Source organism: Vicia villosa, unplaced genomic scaffold (assembly GCF_029867415.1).
Source record: "Vicia villosa cultivar HV-30 ecotype Madison, WI unplaced genomic scaffold, Vvil1.0 ctg.000010F_1_1, whole genome shotgun sequence".
NCBI classification, from domain to species: domain Eukaryota; kingdom Viridiplantae; phylum Streptophyta; class Magnoliopsida; order Fabales; family Fabaceae; genus Vicia; species Vicia villosa.
In genome coordinates this window covers 1002639-1024606 of record NW_026704940.1, presented here as the reverse complement: position 1 = coordinate 1024606, position 21968 = coordinate 1002639, and the positions used below count along the sequence as shown (strand labels likewise).

Below are 21968 nucleotides of genomic sequence, written 5' to 3'. Positions count from 1 at the left end.
CTGATACTTGATCTTCAGATTCTTTGCTTCTGAGAAGTTCTGCTTCTGATGCGTTGCTTCTTGGCTCAACAACTTCTGATACATCAATATCACAATCTGCAAAATTATCAAACTGCTTTGGTTTTTCAGAACCAAGCTTATCATCAAACCTGATATTGATTGATTCTTCTACAATCAATGTTTCAGTATTGTATACTCTGTAGCCTTTTGAGCGTTCAGAATATCCAAGAAGGAAACATTTTTGTGCTTTGGAATCAAATTTACCAAGATGATCTTTAGTGTTCAGAATAAAGCATACACATCCAAAAGGATGGAAATATGAAATGTTGGGCTTTATATTCTTCCACAATTCATAAGGAGTCTTATTTAGAATAGGTCTGATAGAGATTCTATTCTGAATATAACATGCAGTGTTAATTGCTTCTGCCCAGAAATGCTTAGCCATATTGGTTTCATTGATCATGGTTCTGGCCATTTCTTGCAGAGTCCTATTCTTTCGTTCTACAACTCCATTTTGCTGTGGAGTTCTAGGACAAGAGAAATCATGGGCAATACCATTTTCTTTGAAGAATTCTTCAAAGAATTTGTTCTCAAATTCACCACCATGATCACTTCTAACCTTTATGATTTTACACTCTTTTTCAGATTGAATCTGAATGCAGAAATCAAAGAACACTGAATGAGACTCATCCTTGTGTTTCAAGAATTTTACCCATGTCCAGCGGCTATAATCATCTACGATGACTAATCCATATTTCTTCCCTCTGACAGATGCTGTTTTGACTGGGCCAAACAGATCAATGTGCAAGAGTTCTAATGGCCTTGAGGTAGAAACAACATTCTTGGACTTGAATGCAGGTTTGGAGAACTTGCCCTTCTGACATGCTTCACAAAGAGCATCTGATTTGAATTTCAGATTAGGGAGTCCTCTGACAAGATCCAGTTTGTTAATCTGAGAAATCTTTCTCAAACTAGCATGACCTAATCTTCTGTGCCAGACCCACTGCTCTTCAGAAACAGACATAAGACAAGTCACCTTCTGACTCATAAGATCTTGCAGATCTGTCTTATAAATGTTGTTCTTCCTCTTGCCGGTAAATAGGATTGAGTCATCCTTCTGATTTACAGCCTTGCAAGACTTTTGATTAAAGATTATATCATAACCATTGTCACTCAATTGACTGATAGATAAGAGGTTATGTGTTAATCCTTCTACAAGAAGTACATTTGAAATGGAAGGAGAGTTACCAGACTTTATAGTTCCAGAGCCAATTATCTTGCCCTTCTGATCTCCTCCAAACTTAGTTTCTTCAACAGATTTAAGTACCAGAACTTGGAAGACAGTCCTTCTTCCCTTCAAGTGTTGAGACCAACTTGAGTCCAGGTGACACGACATGTTGACTTTTATCTTCTTTGTCGCCAAGAGAATCTGCAAAAGAAATAGTCTTTTTCTTTGGTACCCACATCTTCTTGGGTCCTTTCTTGTTAGTTCTCCTCAAGTTCTGATTGAACTTGGGTTTAACATTGTAAGCAGAAGGAGGAACATCATGATAATTCTTAATATGAGTTTCATGATATTTCCTAGGTTGTGTCACATGCTTTTTGGTGTGTGTAATGTGAAAGCTTTGTGCATGTGATGTGTGCCTAATATCATGTGAGTGGCCATACTTGAACTGATCATACAATGGCTTGTATGTGAGTTTTATCTTATCAACAGGTTCAAGTTTGTATGGGGTTTTACCCTCAAAACCAATGCCGACTCTTTTGTTTCCAGACACAGCATATATCATAGAAGCTAGCTGACTTCTGCCAATACTTCTAGATAAGAACTTCCTGAAACTTAAATCATATTCTTTCAGAATATGGTTTAGACTAGGAGTGGATTTTTCTGAATCAGAAGGAGATCCAACATTATTGGATAATTTTAACAGTTTTTCTTTTAATTCAGAATTCTCCAACTCAAGCTTCTTTGTTTCAAATTCAAATAGCTTTTTCAGCTTTTTGTATTTGAGACTAATCTGAGACTTGTATTCCAGAAGTTCTGTTAGACTGGAAACTAACTCATCTCTAGTAAGTTCAGAAAATACCTCTTCAGAATCTGATTCTGATGTAGATTCTGATCCGTCATCTTCTGTCGCCATCAGCGCACAGTTAGCCTGCTCATCTTCATAGTCTGAATCATCTTCTGACTCATCCCAGGTTGCCATAAGACCTTTCTTCTTATGAAACTTCTTCTTGGGATTTTCTTTCAGAAGTTTTGGACACTCATTCTTTTAATGTCCAGGCTCATTGCACTCATAGCAGACAGCCTTCTTCTTGTCAAATCTTCTGTCATCAGAAGATTCTCCACGTTCAAATTTCTTTGAACTTCTGACGCCTCTGAACTTCCTTTGCTTGTTCTTCCAGAGTTGATTTAGCCTTCTAGAGATCAAGGAAAGTTCATCTTCTTCTTCAGATTTTGATTCTTCGGGATCTTCTTTTCTAGCCTGAAAAGCGTTAGTGCATTTTTTAATATTAGATTTTAATGCAATAGACTTACCTTTCTTCTGAGGCTCGTTTGCGTCCAGCTCAATTTCATGGCTTCTCAAGGCACTAATAAGCTCTTCCAAAGAGACTTCATTCAGATTCTTGGAAATCTTGAATGCAGTCACCATTGGGCCCCATCTTCTGGGCAAACTTCTGATGATCTTCTTTACATGATCAGCCTTGGTGTAGCCTTTGTCGAGAACTCTCAATCCAGCAGTCAAAGTTTGAAATCTTGAAAACATCTTTTCAATGTCTTCATCATCCTCCATCTTGAAGGCTTCATACTTCTGGATTAGTGCAAGAGCTTTGGTCTCCTTGACTTGAGCATTTCCTTCATGAGTCATCTTCAAGGACTCATATATGTCATGGGCCGTTTCCCTGTTAGATATCTTCTCATACTCAGCATGAGAGATAGCATTCAGCAAAACAGTCCTGCATTTGTGATGATTCTTGAAATCTTTCTTTTGATCATCATTCATTTCGCTTCTCGTGAGCCTTACACCAGTAGCTTTAACAGGATGTTTGTAACCATCCAACAGAAGATCCCATAGATCAGCATCTAGACCAAGAAAGTAACTTTCCAGTTTATCTTTCCAGTATTCAAAGTTTTCACCATCAAATACTGGTGGTCTAGTATAACCATTGTTACCATTGTATTTCTCAGCAGAGCCAGATGTAGATGGAGTTGGATTTGCTTGAGATTCACCAGCCATCTTTTACTGAAGCGTTTTTCTCTTCCTGAATCTTTTCTAAACACGGTTAAGTGCTTGCACCTTAGAACCGGCGCTCTGATGCCAATTGAAGGATAGAAAAACACTTAGAAAGGGGGGGTTTGAATAAGTGTAGCTTTAAAAGCTTGACCGATAAAAATAAATTGCACAGTTATTTTTATCCTGGTTCGTTGTTAACTAAACTACTCCAGTCCACCCCCGCAGAGATGATTTACCTCAACTGAGGATTTAATCCACTAATCGCACGGATTACAATGGTTCTCCACTTAGTCAGCAACTAAGTCTTCCAGAGTCTTCTGATCACACACTGATCACTCCAGGAACAACTGCTTAGATACCCTCTAAGACTTTCTAGAGTATTCTGATCCACACGATCACTCTAGTTACAACCTGCTTAGATAACCTCTAAGACTTCCTAGAGTATTCTGATCCACACGATCACTCTAGTTCCTTACAACTTAATGTAATCAATTCTAAGAGTATTACAATTGCTTCTTAAAAGCTATAATCACAAACTGTGATATTTCTCTTAACGTTTAAGCTTAATCTCACTAATATATTACAACAGCAATGTAGTGAGCTTTGATGAAGATGAAGATTCTGAGCTTTGAATAGAACAGAGTTTTAGCAAGTTAATATGAGTTGTTTTGTTCCAGAATCGTTAACCTTGCTTCTCATCAGAACTTCATATATATAGGCGTTGGAGAAGATGACCGTTGAGTGCATTTAATGCTTTGCGTGTTCCGTACAGCATCGCATTTAATGTTATACGCTTTTGTCAACTACCTCGAGCCTTGTTCACGCTGTGTCTACTGACGTTGCCTTTAATAGCTTCTAACGTTCCTTTTGTCAGTCAGCGTAGCCTGCCACTTGTACTTCCTTCTGATCTGATGTTTGTGAATACAATGTTTGAATATCATCAGAGTCAAACAGCTTGGTGCAAAGCATCTTCTGATCTTCTGACCTTGAAGTGCTTCTGAGCGTGATACCATCAGAACTTCAGTGCTTCTGATCTCATGTTCTTCTGATGCTTCCATAGACCCATGTTTTGATTCTGCTTCGACCATCTTCTGATGTCTTGCCAGACCATGTTCTGATGTTGCATGCTGAACCCTTTGAGACAAAGCTTCTGAGCGTTGAATTATGCATACTCTTTATATATTTCCTGAAAAGGAAATTGCATTTGATTAGAGTACCATATTGTCTTAAGCAAAATTCATATTATTGTTATCATCAAAACTAAGATAATTGATCAGAACAAATCTTGTTCTAACATTATGGACCTAAATGGAACAGTTAATTCTGATGAATTTGACTCCGCTGCACAGATTAAAGAAAAAGATTTATAATTGAGGAAATAAATTTCCTTATGGAATGAGAATGATTATCTCTACAAATATCAAATTATAAATGGACTCACATGCGATCTGTATGATTATTAAAGTAGATGTGTTACTCCACAATAGGTTTGCAAAGTTTTGAAAAAGAAGTATGATACTGAAGAGGATGGAGCAAAGAAATATGATATTAATCTACACTTGAATTATCAAATGGTAGATGAAAGGTCCATAGATGTTTAGTGTCATGAACTTCAAAATACTATTCATGAGATCATCACTGAAGGTATGTCTTTAGATGAAAAAGTCAAATTGTTTTTATTATTGACAAACTACCCCCTAATTTTAACGATTTTAAAAATTTTGCTTTGCCACAAAGCAAAAAAATTTGTGAGTCTCATTATTCTCCTTTGAATTAAGAATAATCAGAAAGATAAAATCAAAAAGAAATTTTTTTGTTGTTTTAAACAATAAAAAGAAACTTAGTGTGGTTCTAAAGTTATTTGGAAAACCACTAAAGAATTAGAACCGCAATACCGTGAACGTAATTAAGAATGAGAACCCTTCAAGATCCCTAATTGCTTAAATTGTTAGGCATCAACCACCACCTCAAAGAGATGACGCTATAATTTTTCCTATTTCAATTATAGAAAACTAGGTGATATGGCTAAGAAATGTAAGAGCATGCCTAAATCTGGTGTTGCCCATAATGCACAGGTTAACCTGACTGGTGAGCAATTTATTGCTATGATCATTGAAATCAACATGATTGGTGGATCGGATGGTTGGTGGATTGGCAATGGCTTCTCTCGTCGTGTATGTTATGACCGTGAAATGTTCAAAACATATATAAATACTGAAAACAAGAAAGTGTTGTTGGAAGTTCCACACACCAGTAATGGTGTAGGTATTGAATAAGTGGAGCTGAAGTCCACCTTTAAAAAGACTTTAATCTTGAAGGATGTCATGCATACTTGTTTCTGTTTTTTTTCTAAATAAGGTAAGATTTAGTCCGTCCATTGGAGTAATTTTGTATGCCATTACTAAGAATGATAATTTTTTTAATGAAATTGATATGTTTAATATTTTTATTATTGAAATTGAAAATAAATTTAGTATGAATGAAAGTTAAATGTATGATATGTTTAATACTTTTATAAATAAAATTGAAAATCAATTTAATAAGAAAATTGAAATGTTTCATAATGATAGGGGAACTGGGTATGGTTCTATTATATTTAATGAATTTTATAAATATGGAATTGTACATGAAATCACCGCACCATATTCTCATGAAATGATGGAAAAGCATAAAGAAAGAATATAACTCTTACTAAACTAGTCGTTGCTATTATATTGAATTATGGTGTTGCGTCTTATTGGTGGAGGGAAATATTAATGATTGTTTGCTATGTCTTGAATATAATTTTCGGGTCTAAAACTAAGATCTCTTCTTATGAGATATTGAAGAAAATACAACCAAACTTATCTTATTTTAGAACTTAGTGTTTATGGATTATGTCATGATTTCGGATCTGAAGCGAGTTAAACTCGATAGTAGAGCCTATGAATATGTACTTATTATGAATGTAGCAAATAGTAAGGTATATAGGTTTTATGACCAAAATTCTAAAGTGATCGTAGAATCAAATGATGTTGAATTCTATGAAGATAATTTTTTTCAAAACGAAAAATAGTGGGCGAGGGCACTGAACCGAATCACATTCCTGTGATAAGAAGCACCGAAAGCAACGACAAAATAGAAACAAAATTTGGACGAAGTAAAAGAGTAAAATTTGTTAAAGACTTGATCCCGATTATATGACACATATAGTATATGAAGATCTAACAAATATTCAAGAAGCCTTATCATCTCTGGATGTTGTTTGTTCGCAAGAAGCTAATGACGATGAGATAAATCATCTTGAATCTAACAGGACCTGACATTTAGTAAACTTGCCTCCTGGTTGCAAACCAATCGGTTGTAAATGAGTTTTTAAAAAGAAAATAAAACCTGATGAAACCGTTAATAAATACAAGGCTTGCCTTGTAGCCAAAGGTTTTAGGCAGAGAGAAAATATATTTTTCTTCAATACTTTTTCTCTGGTCACTAGAATTACATTCATTAGGATATTGATTTCAATTGCTTCTATTTATAACTTAGTAGTATACCAAATGGATGTTAAAATATTTTTTGGAAACTATAACTTAGAAGAAGAAATCTATATGGACCAACCAAAAAGGGTTGATCATGATTCATCAAGGAAAACTTAAAAAGAGAAATGCTAGCAACACTCTCTTTTCAACACTCTCTCTAACACTCACTTTCTTATTGGTTGAAACATGTGTGGGTCCTACTACTTTATGCGGGATCCATTTCCAAAGTGAGGGACCCACACATACTTTAATCGATAATAAAGTGAGTGTTAGAGAAAGTGTTAAAAAGAGAGTGTCGCTAGCACTCCTCATCTTAAAAATCATCAAAAGTCAAAGTTACTAAATTAGGTTTTTCTTAAACAAAGTCAACTGAACTTTGACCAAGCATAACTTTCACATGCTTAATCATAAATTTCCCAACCAAAGCTCAGTTTGAAGGAATTTCAATTCTCTATAACTTTGCCACACCAAGGGCAAGGCCAAAAATGCATCATTTGAAAGATATGGGTCAAAACATTACAGGTCATCTTGAAAGTCAACAAAGATACATCTTTTGTCAAAGCAATTTACATGAAGGAAAAATCTCCAAATGGAAAAAGGACCACCATGAGGTTGTAGTAGACATCTCAAGGTTTCCAAAAAGCCCAATATCACTTTCATATGATAAAAACTGACCAAGTTATAAATGGCACAAGTTGGGCAATTTTTTAGAAATGCATGAAACTTCAATTGAGCAATTTTGAGTTTCTTGACTGTTGGGCTTAAGTTTTGAACTTCAAACATATCCATAACCTAAATAAGGACCTATAAATCTATCTCCATATTTTTTTACCGTTATTTTTATTTATTTGGATTTTATTCAATTAAAAGTTAAATAAATTAAATTAAATGCAAAATAAAAGGATTAAATTGCACGACCTTGTTTATAAACACATGGAGGCCCAAAGAATTCCCCTTGAAGTCCATAATTTCGTTGGTGCATGTTATGAAGATATATCATCCAAAAAAAAGAAAGAATCATAAAATTTTCATTTAAATTTCTTATCTCTCCAATCACTTGGTATCCAAGTCCACCAATAGCCCTAATTTGTTCCTCTATATATACACAACAATCAGATGCTTAGGGTACGAAAAAGGGCCAAGTGAATGGGGTTTCAAAGCTTCAAACTTTTCTCAAAAACTAGGGCACGATATAAAACTTTTTCCAGCAAGTTCCAAGCAAAACCATGTGTTCATTCATCATCCTGAGGCCTTCAGGAATCGTTCCAAGTCACTCTTTAAGCTTGCAGCCCTCTAGACCGCCGTCAACGCGTGCACATGGTGCGCCCTCCCAGCATTACCATTGGATCTCCATAGATCCAGATCTGAAGGCCTAGAAACACACCTCACAATGAGTCCTCTGAAGCCATCCACATGGAATCCCAGCACCTGTTTTCTTTCTTTTTTTTCCATTTGTTTTTTTTTTGTTTTTCCTATTAATTTTATTTTTCTCCCTTTAATCATTTTTCTCACTAATCAAAAACTAATGATATCACAAAATTAGGATTAGGGTTTAATTAATTAATTAACTTTTTTCTATTTAATTTAATTATTTTAATTAAACTAGGATTAGGATATTTAATTTAATTAGTTTAATCACTTAATCATAAAAATACAAAAACAATTAGATTTTAGGTTTAATTTATTTAATTTTTGACATAATTTTCTAATTAATTTAGTCATTAGGATTTAACTAATAATTAGGTTTATTAATTAAATCAATTAGACCTTTAGATTAATTTAATTAGTTTTAATTTGTACATAATTAACTAATTAGGTTTATTTTCATAATTAATTTAGAATTAGGTTTTAATAAACATTAACCCTAATTTATCATTAAACCTAACTTTTCTTCTAACCCTAAATCTTCCTTCTTCTAAAACTCCTTTCTTTCAAGACTTCAATCATCTCCCGACTTTTTAATTCATTCGCTATTTAAATTTCCTCGTATTTTTTCTATATAATATAACTGCTTATGAGATGTAATAGTAATTAGGACTTTTACTTCCCACACTTTCTCTTCCCGCAAGGGTTTTATGATTATGTACCTGTCCCAAGGCCTTGTAATAGTAATTAGGGTTTTACATTCCGCACTTTTACTTTCCGCACTCTTTATAATTACATTAACTGCTAGATGTATGGGTAATAGGATTGTATGGCAAGACTAATAACTGAACATAGCTAACCCTAATTCAAGATTAAATATCTGAATCAACACACTTGCACATTTGCACCTTTAGGGTAACCTCTCTTGTTGCCTTGCGATTACACGGTCATGTCCCTCGAACGTAGGGATACTTTAGCAAAAGACACTTACGAATAATATCATCATAGTCCCTTCGATATAAAGATCATAGTCCCTTCAAGTTGCCTACAAAAATATAATCTTGTCCCTCGATGATCCTACGGTAAAATGATGATAGTCCCTTCGAACTGCTAAGGTATCCTTACATGTTGCCTTCTATGACCATACGATGACCCTACGCCTGTCCCTTCACAACCAATAGATATGATTTCCTACCAACTAATGGCATGGATAATACTATCTCCAAAAGAAAACATAATTGAATATGAAAGACAATTATTTAGTGGGTAGGTGCTCCTAATTTCTTGCTCACACTCAAACTCATTTTCACTCCTCACGCTTTCAAACAAATATTTTCATAAACACTTTGTATACATTCGTACAAGAATCATTACAAAGTCTGCCTTACTATTGGCACTCCAAATATTTTCAAACACACACAAGTCAAACAAAGTGAGCTCAGCAATTAAGAGCCCATGGATAACCATGGATACAAAGGGTGCTAACACCTTCCCTTTGTATAACCTACCCCCCCCCAACTCAAAATCTTTAAAAAAGGTATTTCCTATTCTTTTATGTCTTTCCTAATAAAATTGGATAAAGTAAAAGTCGGTGGCGACTCTTGCTAACCGCAATATGTTTTGCAAAAAACAAAATAAAAAGTCAATTCTCCCACCGTATTACACTATGTATGGTCTAAAACAAACTCCAAAGGCAATGGCACATAAAGTTTGAAAACTTAATAATATCGAATAGGCACAGAGTGAATAAAAGTGACAAATACGTTTATTACAAATTTGATAAATCTCACAATGTGGAGAAGGTCTTAAAGAAATATATTTATTTTGAGTGTAAACATGATTGTACATATACGATCCTAGTGTTAAACTATTTAAGAACAATGTTTATAGTGTTAGACAAACTGAGTATGAGAGCATAATTGTCAAGCATAGGTATGTCATTGATTGTATTAGACATGACATTGCTTATTTCATAGGATTGTTGGGCATGTTTACTAGTAAATCAAGTTATGAGAATTGGAAAGCTATTGAAAGATTCATGTGATACCTTAAAAGGACCATGAATCTCGGTCTACATCATTAGATATTTCCTGATGTACTTGAAGGATACAACGATGCAAATCGAAACACCTTATTAGATGATTCCAAAGCAACAAGTGATTATACGTTCAATATAGTTGGAGAAGTTGTATCTTGGAAATCAAAGAAACAAACTATCTTGGCTCAATCCATAATGGAGTCTAAAATGATAGCATTATCTATTGCTAGTGAAGAATCAAGTTAGTTAAGATGCTTGCTAGTTGAGATCCCTTTGTGGGGAAAACCTATGCTAGTTGTGTTGATCCGCTATGATAATATCGTGAATATTGCAAAAATTGAGAATTTTTATTGTAATGGTAAGATACATCAAAGCACGATATTGGTAGAGATTCAATCTCAAATGAGCTATAAGAGTTGATCATGTACGCACTAATAAAAATTTAGTAGATCATTTGAAAAAATGATTAAATAGAAAAAACTCAATACATCAAAGAAGATGAGACTAATACTTATAGAAAGTGAGTTGCTCATGATTGTAACCCGGTCTAAAAGACCGTAGATTCTAAGAAATAGGTTCAACGGATAATAACAAATTTTGAGTAACATGAGATGATAATGCTAGTATAAATAAGAGAAACATGAATCTTGAAGCGATAAGCAGATGAAATGATAACTCTTAATGAGATTTATACTCTATATGAGGGAGTACCTAGCTACATGAGTATTCTTGATAGACTTACTTATGTGATTGTGGAACGTAGGCCAGTTCCTATGAATTTTTAAGGCAGAATTCCTAGAATTTTCACTAAACTGGGATAGACATGAATGGACATTATTAAAGCAAAGGGTTTTAGAATACACCTTAAGAAAAGATTGTGTGTGTGTTTGATTCCTAAGATAAAGTTCAAGACAATTGTATCACTCTTGTTGAATCAAAATCCTATTTGTTACGCAAATATTCAAATTGTACTTAAAAATATTTGACGTTATTTATAAAACACTTTTAAAATTAAAGTTGGGGATTGTTGAAATATGTCAATATTTCAATATTCCTGAAGTCCCACATTGTTAAAAAACTAAGTGTGTTTATGTGTTAATTAAAAAAACTCTAAATATCACATTGCATATATTACATACTTTATCTAGCTTACTACTTCATTATATAAAGAATGCACATGCTTCATTCTAAAACACACAAAAAACTACTTTAGAAATTTTCCCTCCTCACTCTTTTTACTTTGTGTTTTTGAGTTGTCAAAGCGCAAACTTTTTCCCATTTCTTTTCACTTGTTGAATTTTCTGAGTACTTTCTTGAATTTTCTCTAGAGATTTATTTGGATTTCTCCTTATTTGAGAAGTTACCAATTTTTTTATTCTCTTTGGAGAATTATTTAAATTTCTTCTTGTTTGAAAAATTATTTTGAGTGGTCAAACGATCATTATTGAATTTTGTTTGAAGAATTTTTTGAATTTCTCATCGTTTGAAAAATTATTACTGACTAGTTTTTATACCAGATACTACGAGTGGTATTTATACCATATTTGACTGGTTTTTGTACCATAAGAATGTGCATTTCTAGACCGATTATCTATCATGTAAATAGTAATCATATAGTATAGAACTTGGTCGTTTCATTCTAGAGGCGTCGTGATTGATCGGCTGCCTTACACAATTTAATCAGCATCGCAAAATATTTTAAAGAGAGTGACCTAGTCCATGACTCCACTCAATAAATTTTTGGGTTAAATATGTTTTTAGTCCCTATAAATATGCGACCATGCATTTTTAGTCCCTATAAAATTTTTCTTCAATGAATGACCCTTATAAAATTATTATGCACCTAGTTTCAGTCCCTACTGTCAAATCAATGTGTATTTTAGAATGATTATTTTACTGACATGTTCATAACGTTTTAAAAAGTTCCTGGAAAAAAAAGAAATTCAAAATTTAATTTCTAAGTTGAGATTTTCATTACTTTTATCATTATTTTTTGAAATTTGAAAAATTCATATTTAATTCTTCTCGTTTTAAAAAATTCTAAAACTTGATAAATAAATATTTTACAGTATTCTAAACATATATAAAAAAATTTATTAAAAAATTTAAAAAGCAAAGGGTAATTAAACGGTTTTTAAAATTTTAGAAAATAGTAGGGACTGAAATTGCATGCATTAAAATTTTAGAAGGACCATTCATTGAAGAAAAATTTTATAGGGACTAAAAATGCAGTGTCGCATATTTATAGGAACTAAAAACGTATTTAACCCTAAATTTTTCATTCCAATATTTTTCAAAACAAATGTGTATAAACATTAGAACTTGCCTATCATTCAAATAAACCTTTTGGCCTATTAGACATTTATGCTTTTACATATTTGATATTTAAAAACCAAAAATAAAGAACCTTGAAACTACTAATATGATAGAAATCCACTTGCTAATGATTGGTTTCAAGTCCGTTGGAGCACTTAGTTGTTTTATTAATGAAAGAAACTATGGCTGATGAGTATAAGTTTTGGCTGTATACAAAATGTGGGAGACAACATTCTTGTTCCATCCTTGCTGCCCTGAAACCCTACAACAATTCCTTTAGTCAAACCACTTGATTTTGCAATATGTGACACCAATGATGTCATCTTGATTCTAGGTTGTGTGCTGTCACAACCTCAGTATTTAGATTTTTTTAAAATAAATATTAGTGGTTAGTTCATGATGTTCCATAATTCAATTCTAATATCCATTCATACCCTCTGCATTAATTGAGGCAGTTTGTTTCATGACTTTTATATGCCTTGCCTGCATGGTATATGAAAATACAGTATTAGTTACATTAAGTTATATAAATTGGCATGTAAATAATCTTGCAATAAAGTAATCACATTGTTTATAGCATGGTTGATTTAGTGATGGATCATCCATTGATGATGGAGGATCCTGCCCAAATATCATCTCACAACTCATGTCATTAAAATCTGCAAAGAAAAAGATAAATAAAATAATCAATTTAATTGTATACTTTAGTTGTTGAGATTTGTTTAATCATAGGAATTTCTGTTATTTACTTTTCATCATTAGAGTCATGTAAAAATTAGCAATAATAATCACATGTACAGAAGTGCTCATAATGTTGACAGAGTCATCATGATGCAATTTGAATGCTTTTGTTAACACCATCCATTCTATGATAGGTTCATCAGAAATAGCATCCATTAAAAGTAAAACCATATATGAAATTTAGGTTAGATATTTGTTCTGAACTGTTCGCAAGTCCATGATGAAAGGCCGTAGAGCGAACTTCAAGTAGAAAGGCGCATGGAACATGTTTACTTTCTCTCTGGTCAGAAGCAGATGATTCCACCCTCTAACGCGTCAATTTTCATCTAAATCAATTAGACGGTTGTTCACACATCACGTTACATCACTCGGGAATAATTTCAACCGCTCTTAATATATAAGGGTAAAGTGCGTTCTTTCAGGAATTCAAACATCATTCTCACTACACATTAATTCTTATTTCCTCTCACTGATTTAGACGTTGGAGTGCTAATCCTGCACGTCCGCCCCACTATGTCGCATCGGAAACATTCTCAACCGCAGTGAGACACTATTCCAGCACCTCATTTCATGTTCTAGTTTTAGTTCCTGACTGAACAATATTAAAGTTATATATTATTTATGTTAATGAGAGATTTTATTATGAAATCAAAACCATATATGAGAGATATATCATTCTATGGTCTACTTGCAATTTTGCACCCTCAGTGGGATATTCATGGGGTCCTCCATTGAAAATGATGGTGCTTACCTCCACAAACTAGTGGAGGCTTATAGAGGCCATGATACTCTTTCAAGTGTAGTAACTAACATTCTTCCATTTGTTTATTTTTTGTAGACTTACTAAAAATAGATAAATTTAGATAGTTTTTTAGCACCATTGACATACAAACACACAAAAAAAAATTCTACTTATAGAAGTCCAAGTTGTTCATGCCACAAAAATTGAATAAATCATCTAAAATTGAAGTAACTTTTTGGGATACTTACTTGGTATCATGTTCACCGGCATACCGAGAGCGTTCTTTATAAACGATTGAGTAGGAATTTTGCAAAGATTAATACACATCCCTGCACAATTTGTCTCCTCTAAAAACCTGCATTTTTTGACATAGACTGCATTTTTTTCTCTTCTTCCATTGATCTCTGATTCTCTAACCTTCATATAGTGAAATTAAAGAGATTGATTCTTCTAAAGCTAACTATTAGGGCATGACATGTTATAAAGTGATTTCATATTACAAACTCTCTGTTTCCATGCAAGTGGACACCATTTGGTCACTACACTCACCACTTTATAACTATGAATCACTGATACAAGAAGCACGACTCTGACATTGACACGTCAATATCGATAATAATTTTAAAAAATAAATAAACTAAACATAATTACAGGTGTCGGTGTAGTTTCGGACACTAAAACTGAGCAACACATTTTTTTCATAGTATTGGCGCTATAGTAATTTAACAATCTAATATACAATTCAAAGTGATTTCTCAAATCATAAACAATACAAAATATACAGCTACATCATGTAACAGTCTCAATTGTTTACCTCAGATGGCCCAAGTAACCAGGTAAAAAACAAAGTGGTGAAAATTGCAAAGTGCTCCCTTGTGAATTTACTTGGTGGCAGCAGTTTCCTTATCTGCAATTTTTCATAGTGGAAATAAGAAAGAAGTTGAAAATGGCCTAAAACCTCTATGAAAGAAATTCTTATAAATTAAGAACAAATAATGGTAGAAAGAAACTAATGAATAATGAAATTAGTATTACCAATAAAAATACTGACTCTGGGAAGAGTCTATTCAGAGCTTGAATGATAACCTCTTGCTGCTCAATAGAATTAAATTTCTGTTTCGCCATAATAGCGGCCTCAACAAGACTCTCATAGCCACTTTCATTGTTTCTAATTCCTGATATGAGTTACAAAAGTTATAAACTATCAGCTATCAGTTATTTTTAATCTGCAACGAAGGTACAAAAGAGTGTATAAGAATGAACCTGTGGCAGCTTGAACACTTTTTGATAAATGGTTTATTGCCACGAGATCAAACCAACTATCTTTGTAGGCAGTTCTAGGACTATTGTTCGATGTTTCGTCATTAATGTCATGATTTGAAGTGTTTCTGAGCACGGAAACTACGGAAGGTGCATGTTGAGGTTTATGTTTGATGAGATTGAAGTGAGTTGAAGAAGTTAGTTTTGAAATTCTGTTTTCGCTAAAAACATTTGCTTCCATTTGTGAATGTTGGTTTGAGAGGGTAATAGGAATGGAAATTGGTTTGAAATGTTGATAAGAAAAGAAGGAGTGAGAGAGGGATATAAGAAACAAGAAATGTATGAATAGCATATTCACACAAACTTCATGCTCCAGATTCTGCTCTTTGCGTTTGGTTGGATAATAGTTTTTTTGTTTTTTTTATTTATTTTATTTTTAATAAAATGGTTTGGATAATAGTTTCATTGTTGGCCTTGCTTAATTTTGAAAAGCGGAATTTAGAAAATGGTATGAAAAATAATATTTAAATTCAATAATAAATAGACACTAAATTAAATGAAGTAAATTAGGAAAACCTTACATATTAAAAAAATTCTAAATTAATAAAAACTGTAAAATTAATTTTAAATATTTTGAATTCATTTTTTATTTAAAAATGATAAGTTAGGAATGGGGTGTTGTATATAAATAAAATTATTATTTAATATGTTTTATTTTAAAGTTGAATTAAATGATTGTGAGTTGTTGCTACAAATTCAAATTTAAATTCAATATCTCACAATGACATTTTTTTTATATTTTTTTAGTATTGTTTATTGCATCTTTTATTAGTGTTCACATATTCTTTTTCAGATCTGAAATAGTATGTCTGAAAACTACTTGGGGATACCAAAAATAGATAAAGAATGGAAAGAATTAACATGAATTAACAATAATTATTGTTATGACGTACATAAAAAATATAGTATTATATAGATAATCGTTAATGTAAATTCACCATTACATTTTATCATCAAGTAATGGTTGATGATATTTTAACATCTTTAGAATATTTTTGGTCGATCTCGCAACCACCTCAGTCAGGCCTTTAATTTCATAATAGTGAAATGTACTCCACATAATAATTAAATCTTCATTTGTCTTCACCTCAGACTTGCTTAATTGTATCTTCCTTTCGTTGTTAATCAGGAATGAGAGATAATATAGCTTAACAATTCTTCGATTGTCTGGGTAGCGCAATAGATTCTCTAGTACGGATTTTAGATTGACAAAACGGGTGATCTATGTGAACCTAAATTCAAGGGGGATCTCTCGCTGTTAAAGTTGACAAAAGCGAAATATGAAAATTGAGATGTTCGGTGTGTGATTTTGATGACAACGTGACAGACAACCATATTTATATAAATTTTGAATATATATATATATATATATATATATATATATATATATATATATATACCTTAGAAATTCAATCTTATCTTTGAGGATATTTTAGAGATGTATTTTCAAATTCACTCTGTTACATTTAATAAATCGGGGTGAATAAGGAAATGCAGTTCCGAACTAACCTCTAGTAGTTTTTTTTTTAAAATAGAGTGTATCCGAAAGTGCATTAACGGATTCATTCCTCATAGTTACAAAATCTGACACGAAAACAAAACCTGTTATGAAACACAAAAAAGCTATAAAAAAAATTAGAAAAATAGAATATTGTATCAAAATATTTTCAGTTTACATAATTAATATCAATCTAACATTACATACAAAAAACGAAGTCATTACCTAAATACATGTTAGATAAAAACTAAGATGCATCAAAAGAATGTTAAATCTATATTTATGGATGATTTCACTTTTGACTTTTACTTATTTGACTCTCTTTCGATCTCGCTCAACTTGGTGAATTCTTTCATCCTATCCAAAAAAATTATTCTGCCAAGTTTTATTTTTCTTTATGGAAGGAGAAGACCACTCTGGTTTTGTTTGTGATATAGACTTTACTACAAATAATACATTTCATAAAAAAAGTCACCTTAACCAATTAAAAATTGAGATCAAATGGCCTAGAACGTGACCTTTTAATTTTTTTTTAAAACCTCGATTTTTCAATAAAATTGATAGAAAATGTAGTTTAGGGTTTAAATTTTGATTCTTAACATCAGCAATTTTATGTTTTATTTAAGATTAAAATGACAAACTTATTTTATTTAATTTTTCTTATTATGAAATAAATCATCTATTTTCTTGATTATTGATAAAACCTAAAGAAATGTTGTTAAGAGTTTGAGCTTCAATTCTCAACTAGTTGAACATTAATACTATCCGGGCTTAGGCCCTAACATTAACATCGACCCATTCAACTAACATTAAAACAGGCCCGAGTCCCAATGTAGGATAAGATTTCCTTGGCCAAATTTCTATTACAATTTACAAACACCATCCATGGCCGTTGCAGGAAGTACTACCTTCTCTTCATCACTCTCAACAGTATCTACCTTACAAAACCGACATGCATCACAATCAACAATCTCTCTCGGTGTTCCCCTATGTCAAAGTACGTTTCTTACAAAGAAAAAACCACCGCATAGGTTTCTAGTAGTGGCAGTGACCAAAGGCTCAACAGAGTCCAGTAAATCCGACGAAAAAATCCCTTCATGGGCTAAGCCTGATTCCAGTGAACCTCCCCCATGGGCTCAAAATGAGGCACAAAACAAAACATCTTCAGAACAAGGATTTGAGGTTCCGTTTTATGGTTACTTACTTGCCTCTGCTATCACTGCAATTGCCGCTGTAACTAACTTCTCTCTCTCTTTATTTATTTATTTACTTTTTCATTTCATGCTGCTTTAACTACTTGTGAATCGTGATGTATGATCATTTGAATTTGGTGTTGCAGATTGGTTCGATATTTGAGTATGTGAATCAAAATCCTGTGTTTGGTGTTTTGAGCTCTGACAGCATATTTTATGCTCCTTTGCTTGGTTTTTTCGCCCTCACCGGTGTTCCTACTTCGGTAATTACTTGAATAAACCATTTTATTGTTTATTGTTCTTCTGTTTGTTAGTGTTGATTATCATGGTCTAGTTATATTATGAAATTAGAAGTGAAACTAATGCGGTGAAACAGTTTATAGCTAGTGAGAAGTGGGGAATCCCGGGTTCGAGTAGTGTCTGAGCTTCATAGTTTACAAGTGGTTTTGTCAATAGATAAACTTATATAAGTCAATTCAAATAGACCTATAGTTTACGCAAGCGGCATTGATAATGCTTCGCCTTAGAGGAGGGAATGGTTCAGGATTTTAGGGAGGCTTTGAATCAAATTGCTCATTGTTAAATAAACTTTTAGGCTGATTTCAAATCAGCCTATGATCAATCTTGGAAGGTCTACCTTAGAAACTTTTGTTTTTCCGCAAATTTGGACGAGTCTGGCTCTGGTGAAGGATTGTACCTTTTCTTGGCAATTACTCTTGAATCAAATTCCCTCCCAAATGAATTTGGCTAAGAGATGTGCGATCTGCTGCAAATATCGTTACCCTGCCCTTTGTGTGAAAGACTATTAGAGAGTTTGATGCATCTGTTTAATTAGGATACTTCTCTGAGTTTTAATTTTTGGTTTCTTAGCACTGAAGCTTTTGCAAGGCTTTTAAAGTCTTATGTAACCTGTTGTTCATTTCTAACACATCTTGTGCTTACAATGATTTTATTAAGACATTTCTCCGTTTAAAAAAAAAAACTGATAATGCGATAATTATGGATTTACACGAATGAAATGGCATTTAAATGAATTTTTGTGAGCTAATGATATTCAATTCAGGCCTTCTTGTGGTTCAAGTCTGTTGAGGCAGCCAACAAGGAAGCTGAGGAACAAGACAAGAGGGATGGTTACAAGTGATTATAGGGGTATCTTTTTGGTTGCTATGTCCGCTTAAGACATCCGGAAATTGCATATAATGACATATTGTAAGTCAGAGTCCGTTGTGAATATTCATGTTTATCTATACTATGAGTGAATATCAATGATTAAAATTTCTAGTCATATTGTCCACTTTACCCAAATTCCTGGTTAGTAATCTATCTATCTGTTTGCTCTTGTTAGTTAACATAGTTAGAGACATTAATGTGGTACTTTAAATGCTTTTTTAGTAACCATGTTATTGTACACTCGCAAGGCACCTAACATTGCACATCAGTGTCCCTAACTCTAACTAACATGGTGGTTACAAAGACAGTATCTATTAGATTATTTAGTTCATTAAAATGGAATCCCAATTTTGTTGATAGACTGTTTCACTCCACAATTCTTTTCACTCTGTTTTTATAGCAGTTTCAAAAATTCACTCAATTCTTCAACTTTTTATCTCAAATTCTCTGATTCATTTGCATAATAAATATTTTGTAATTCTTATTTATTTTATAACATGAAGGGACTGTGAACTTATTGTCTCACTAGTCAAATAACTCGTGTGATAGTAAAAAACCCGTGCGAGTCTGAATTCACATTACACGTCGTTTACTTTCATTTGTTTAGATTGAATTCATTTTTCAATTGGTTAACATTCACATAGTTATAAATATAGGCTAATAATATGCCTCAACTTTTAAGCATTCATCTGTACTTATAATAAACTGTATTGTCGATTCTCTAACTTCAATTATATAAAATAGCAGCAAAAGAAAGATTTACGGCTGAAATCACATAGATACATTCACATCTACTCGTGGATTTATGTCTTCAAGTACCTTTTTTCGATGGACAATATATAGCAGTTAAATTGAAAAATAAAATGAGTTTTTACGATGGACAATCTATAGCAGTTAAATTGAGAAATAAAATGAGAAATAGATAGAACTCTTAGATTAATATATTTGACCAAGAATGTATTAAGTTTTTAATGTTAATTGGATTTTGTTAAAAAGATATACAATTTAGTCAAAAATGAATTATGTAGTGTATTAATAATTTTAAAGATTTTTATTAGATTAAAAATTTTAATTTAATTAAAAAATAAAATATATAAATGGAAGTGTAGTGGCTTGGAGTAGTATAACCCAAATATATTATGGATTGTCTTTAGTTAAACCCTAGTTTTTTTAATTATAAATAATTTTATAAAATTTATTTAATAAAAAAATGCCAACCTTTCCATTATATTTTTTATTTAAAATTGAAGTTATATGATAATTTAAACAAATTTGTCCTTGGCATTTCAACATTGCAAAAAAATGTAAATCAAATTTGTCGCAGATTTATAGATAGATATATAATCCTAACCTTTTTATTTTGAATTAATGCATAAAAACAGATTATCAGTTGCTAAAAATTATAGATTTAAGAGATAAGGTATTGTAGAAGAAGCCTTCAATAAACAATCATGCATTCAATTTTACAATGCATGTACAGTATCCTTTGCTTTTCTTGGTCAATTTGTAAACCCAACAAAACAATTTCCCAGCTTCAATTTCAATTCCTTAATCTATAAACACAACAAAACAATTACTTCATCATTATAATTCTCATGTCCCGCTTTGTTTTCAACCCCATATGTCATCCCTATCATGATCATACAAAACTCTAATCCATTGTTTACTGGTAAATTTGGGAAACAAAGACAAGTTTCGATTCACTTAGGAGATCAAACTCGAAAAAATTCAGAACTTGTTGTGCAAAAGTTTAAGTTTGAATAATTTTGATACTAAAGTTAAAAACTATACAAAAAGATGATGAAAATGAAAACTTGGAATGCAATAAAGAACTTTGAATGTAGCAAATGATTGAAAATAAATAACTTTAATTGATAACACAAATAGCGGTCACATACATTGTAGATCATTTGTTTCTCTTAATTAATGATACTATGAGTTTCTCAAGTTTGTGTCAAATTGCGTACACTAGAAAACGTAACAAGCAATGATTATATACTAATTCTAATATAATTGTCTACAATGGTCGGCCTAGCAAACTACGTCACGTTTCCAAAGGCATGCAAATCTAAATCTCACAAGCTTTACACGTATCTTCGAATAACTGTTTAATCTTATCCAATTCAACCTCGTTTGACCATACGCACTTGTTTGCCACTTGAAAACTTCAATTTTGTCTAAGACCCAAGACTAATTTGCCTCTAAGAATTAATCCTATTCTCCAAACTTAAAAGTTGTATCGAAAAATATGAGATAACAAATAGCCCCCCAAAAATGTCATTTTCGACCGAATCCTTTGTCGACATAGGAGACAAATGGCATTTTTTGAACTATTTTTTCGACGCTATGCATGTTGCTCCGCTAAAGTCACTGTCATCATTGCAATTTGCAACTTTTCGCATGTTGTCACATCCAATTGATTTCTGCAGAAAAATCCATCATTATTCTTACTTCCTAGGAGAACTTTGGTCTGCAATTTTTTTGAAATCTCCATTAGCTATCCCACTTCCTGGACTCAAAACACCTCTAATTGTTATTCTTACGCCACTTGTTAGTTATTTTGAGGGTTGTGTTTGCCTATAAATATCCATTTCACCATTTCATTTGTTTCTTCTTTCATTTTCATTCTCTAAAATCACACTTATTTCGCTTCAAAAAAGAAAACTCTTCAACTCTCTTATTCTTTAACAATGGTCGCTTCTGCCTACAGCTCTAAGATGGATGCCATAAAAAACATGTTAGCTTTTGTCATTCTGTCATCAGAAGAGGAGACGATCGGGAGCTATGTTCCAGAACCACCGCAAGACAAAGAGAAAACCGTCGTCTAGAAATCT

At 32.5% G+C, this 21968-nt stretch overlaps 2 protein-coding genes across 2 annotated transcripts; one reads left to right on the top strand and one right to left on the bottom strand.

Moving 5' to 3' along the window:
* Positions 1–12398: 12398 nt before the first annotated feature.
* On the bottom strand, positions 12399–15613 carry LOC131621586 (beta-carotene isomerase D27, chloroplastic-like). The gene is made up of 7 exons (XM_058892627.1): positions 15217–15613; positions 14989–15128; positions 14768–14860; positions 14202–14370; positions 13037–13129; positions 12905–12953; positions 12399–12732 (listed from the first exon to the last, which is right to left on the bottom strand). Exons 1-6 carry the CDS (start codon positions 15563–15565, stop codon positions 12913–12915), a joined length of 885 nt encoding a protein of 294 aa, XP_058748610.1. The 5' UTR covers positions 15566–15613; the 3' UTR covers positions 12399–12732; positions 12905–12912.
* A 1986-nt stretch (positions 15614–17599) lies between these two features.
* LOC131621585 (uncharacterized) lies at positions 17600–19249 on the top strand. Its single transcript, XM_058892626.1, has 3 exons — positions 17600–18004; positions 18111–18227; positions 19028–19249. Exons 1-3 carry the CDS (start codon positions 17657–17659, stop codon positions 19103–19105), a joined length of 543 nt encoding a protein of 180 aa, XP_058748609.1. The 5' UTR covers positions 17600–17656; the 3' UTR covers positions 19106–19249.
* Positions 19250–21968: the final 2719 nt, after the last annotated feature.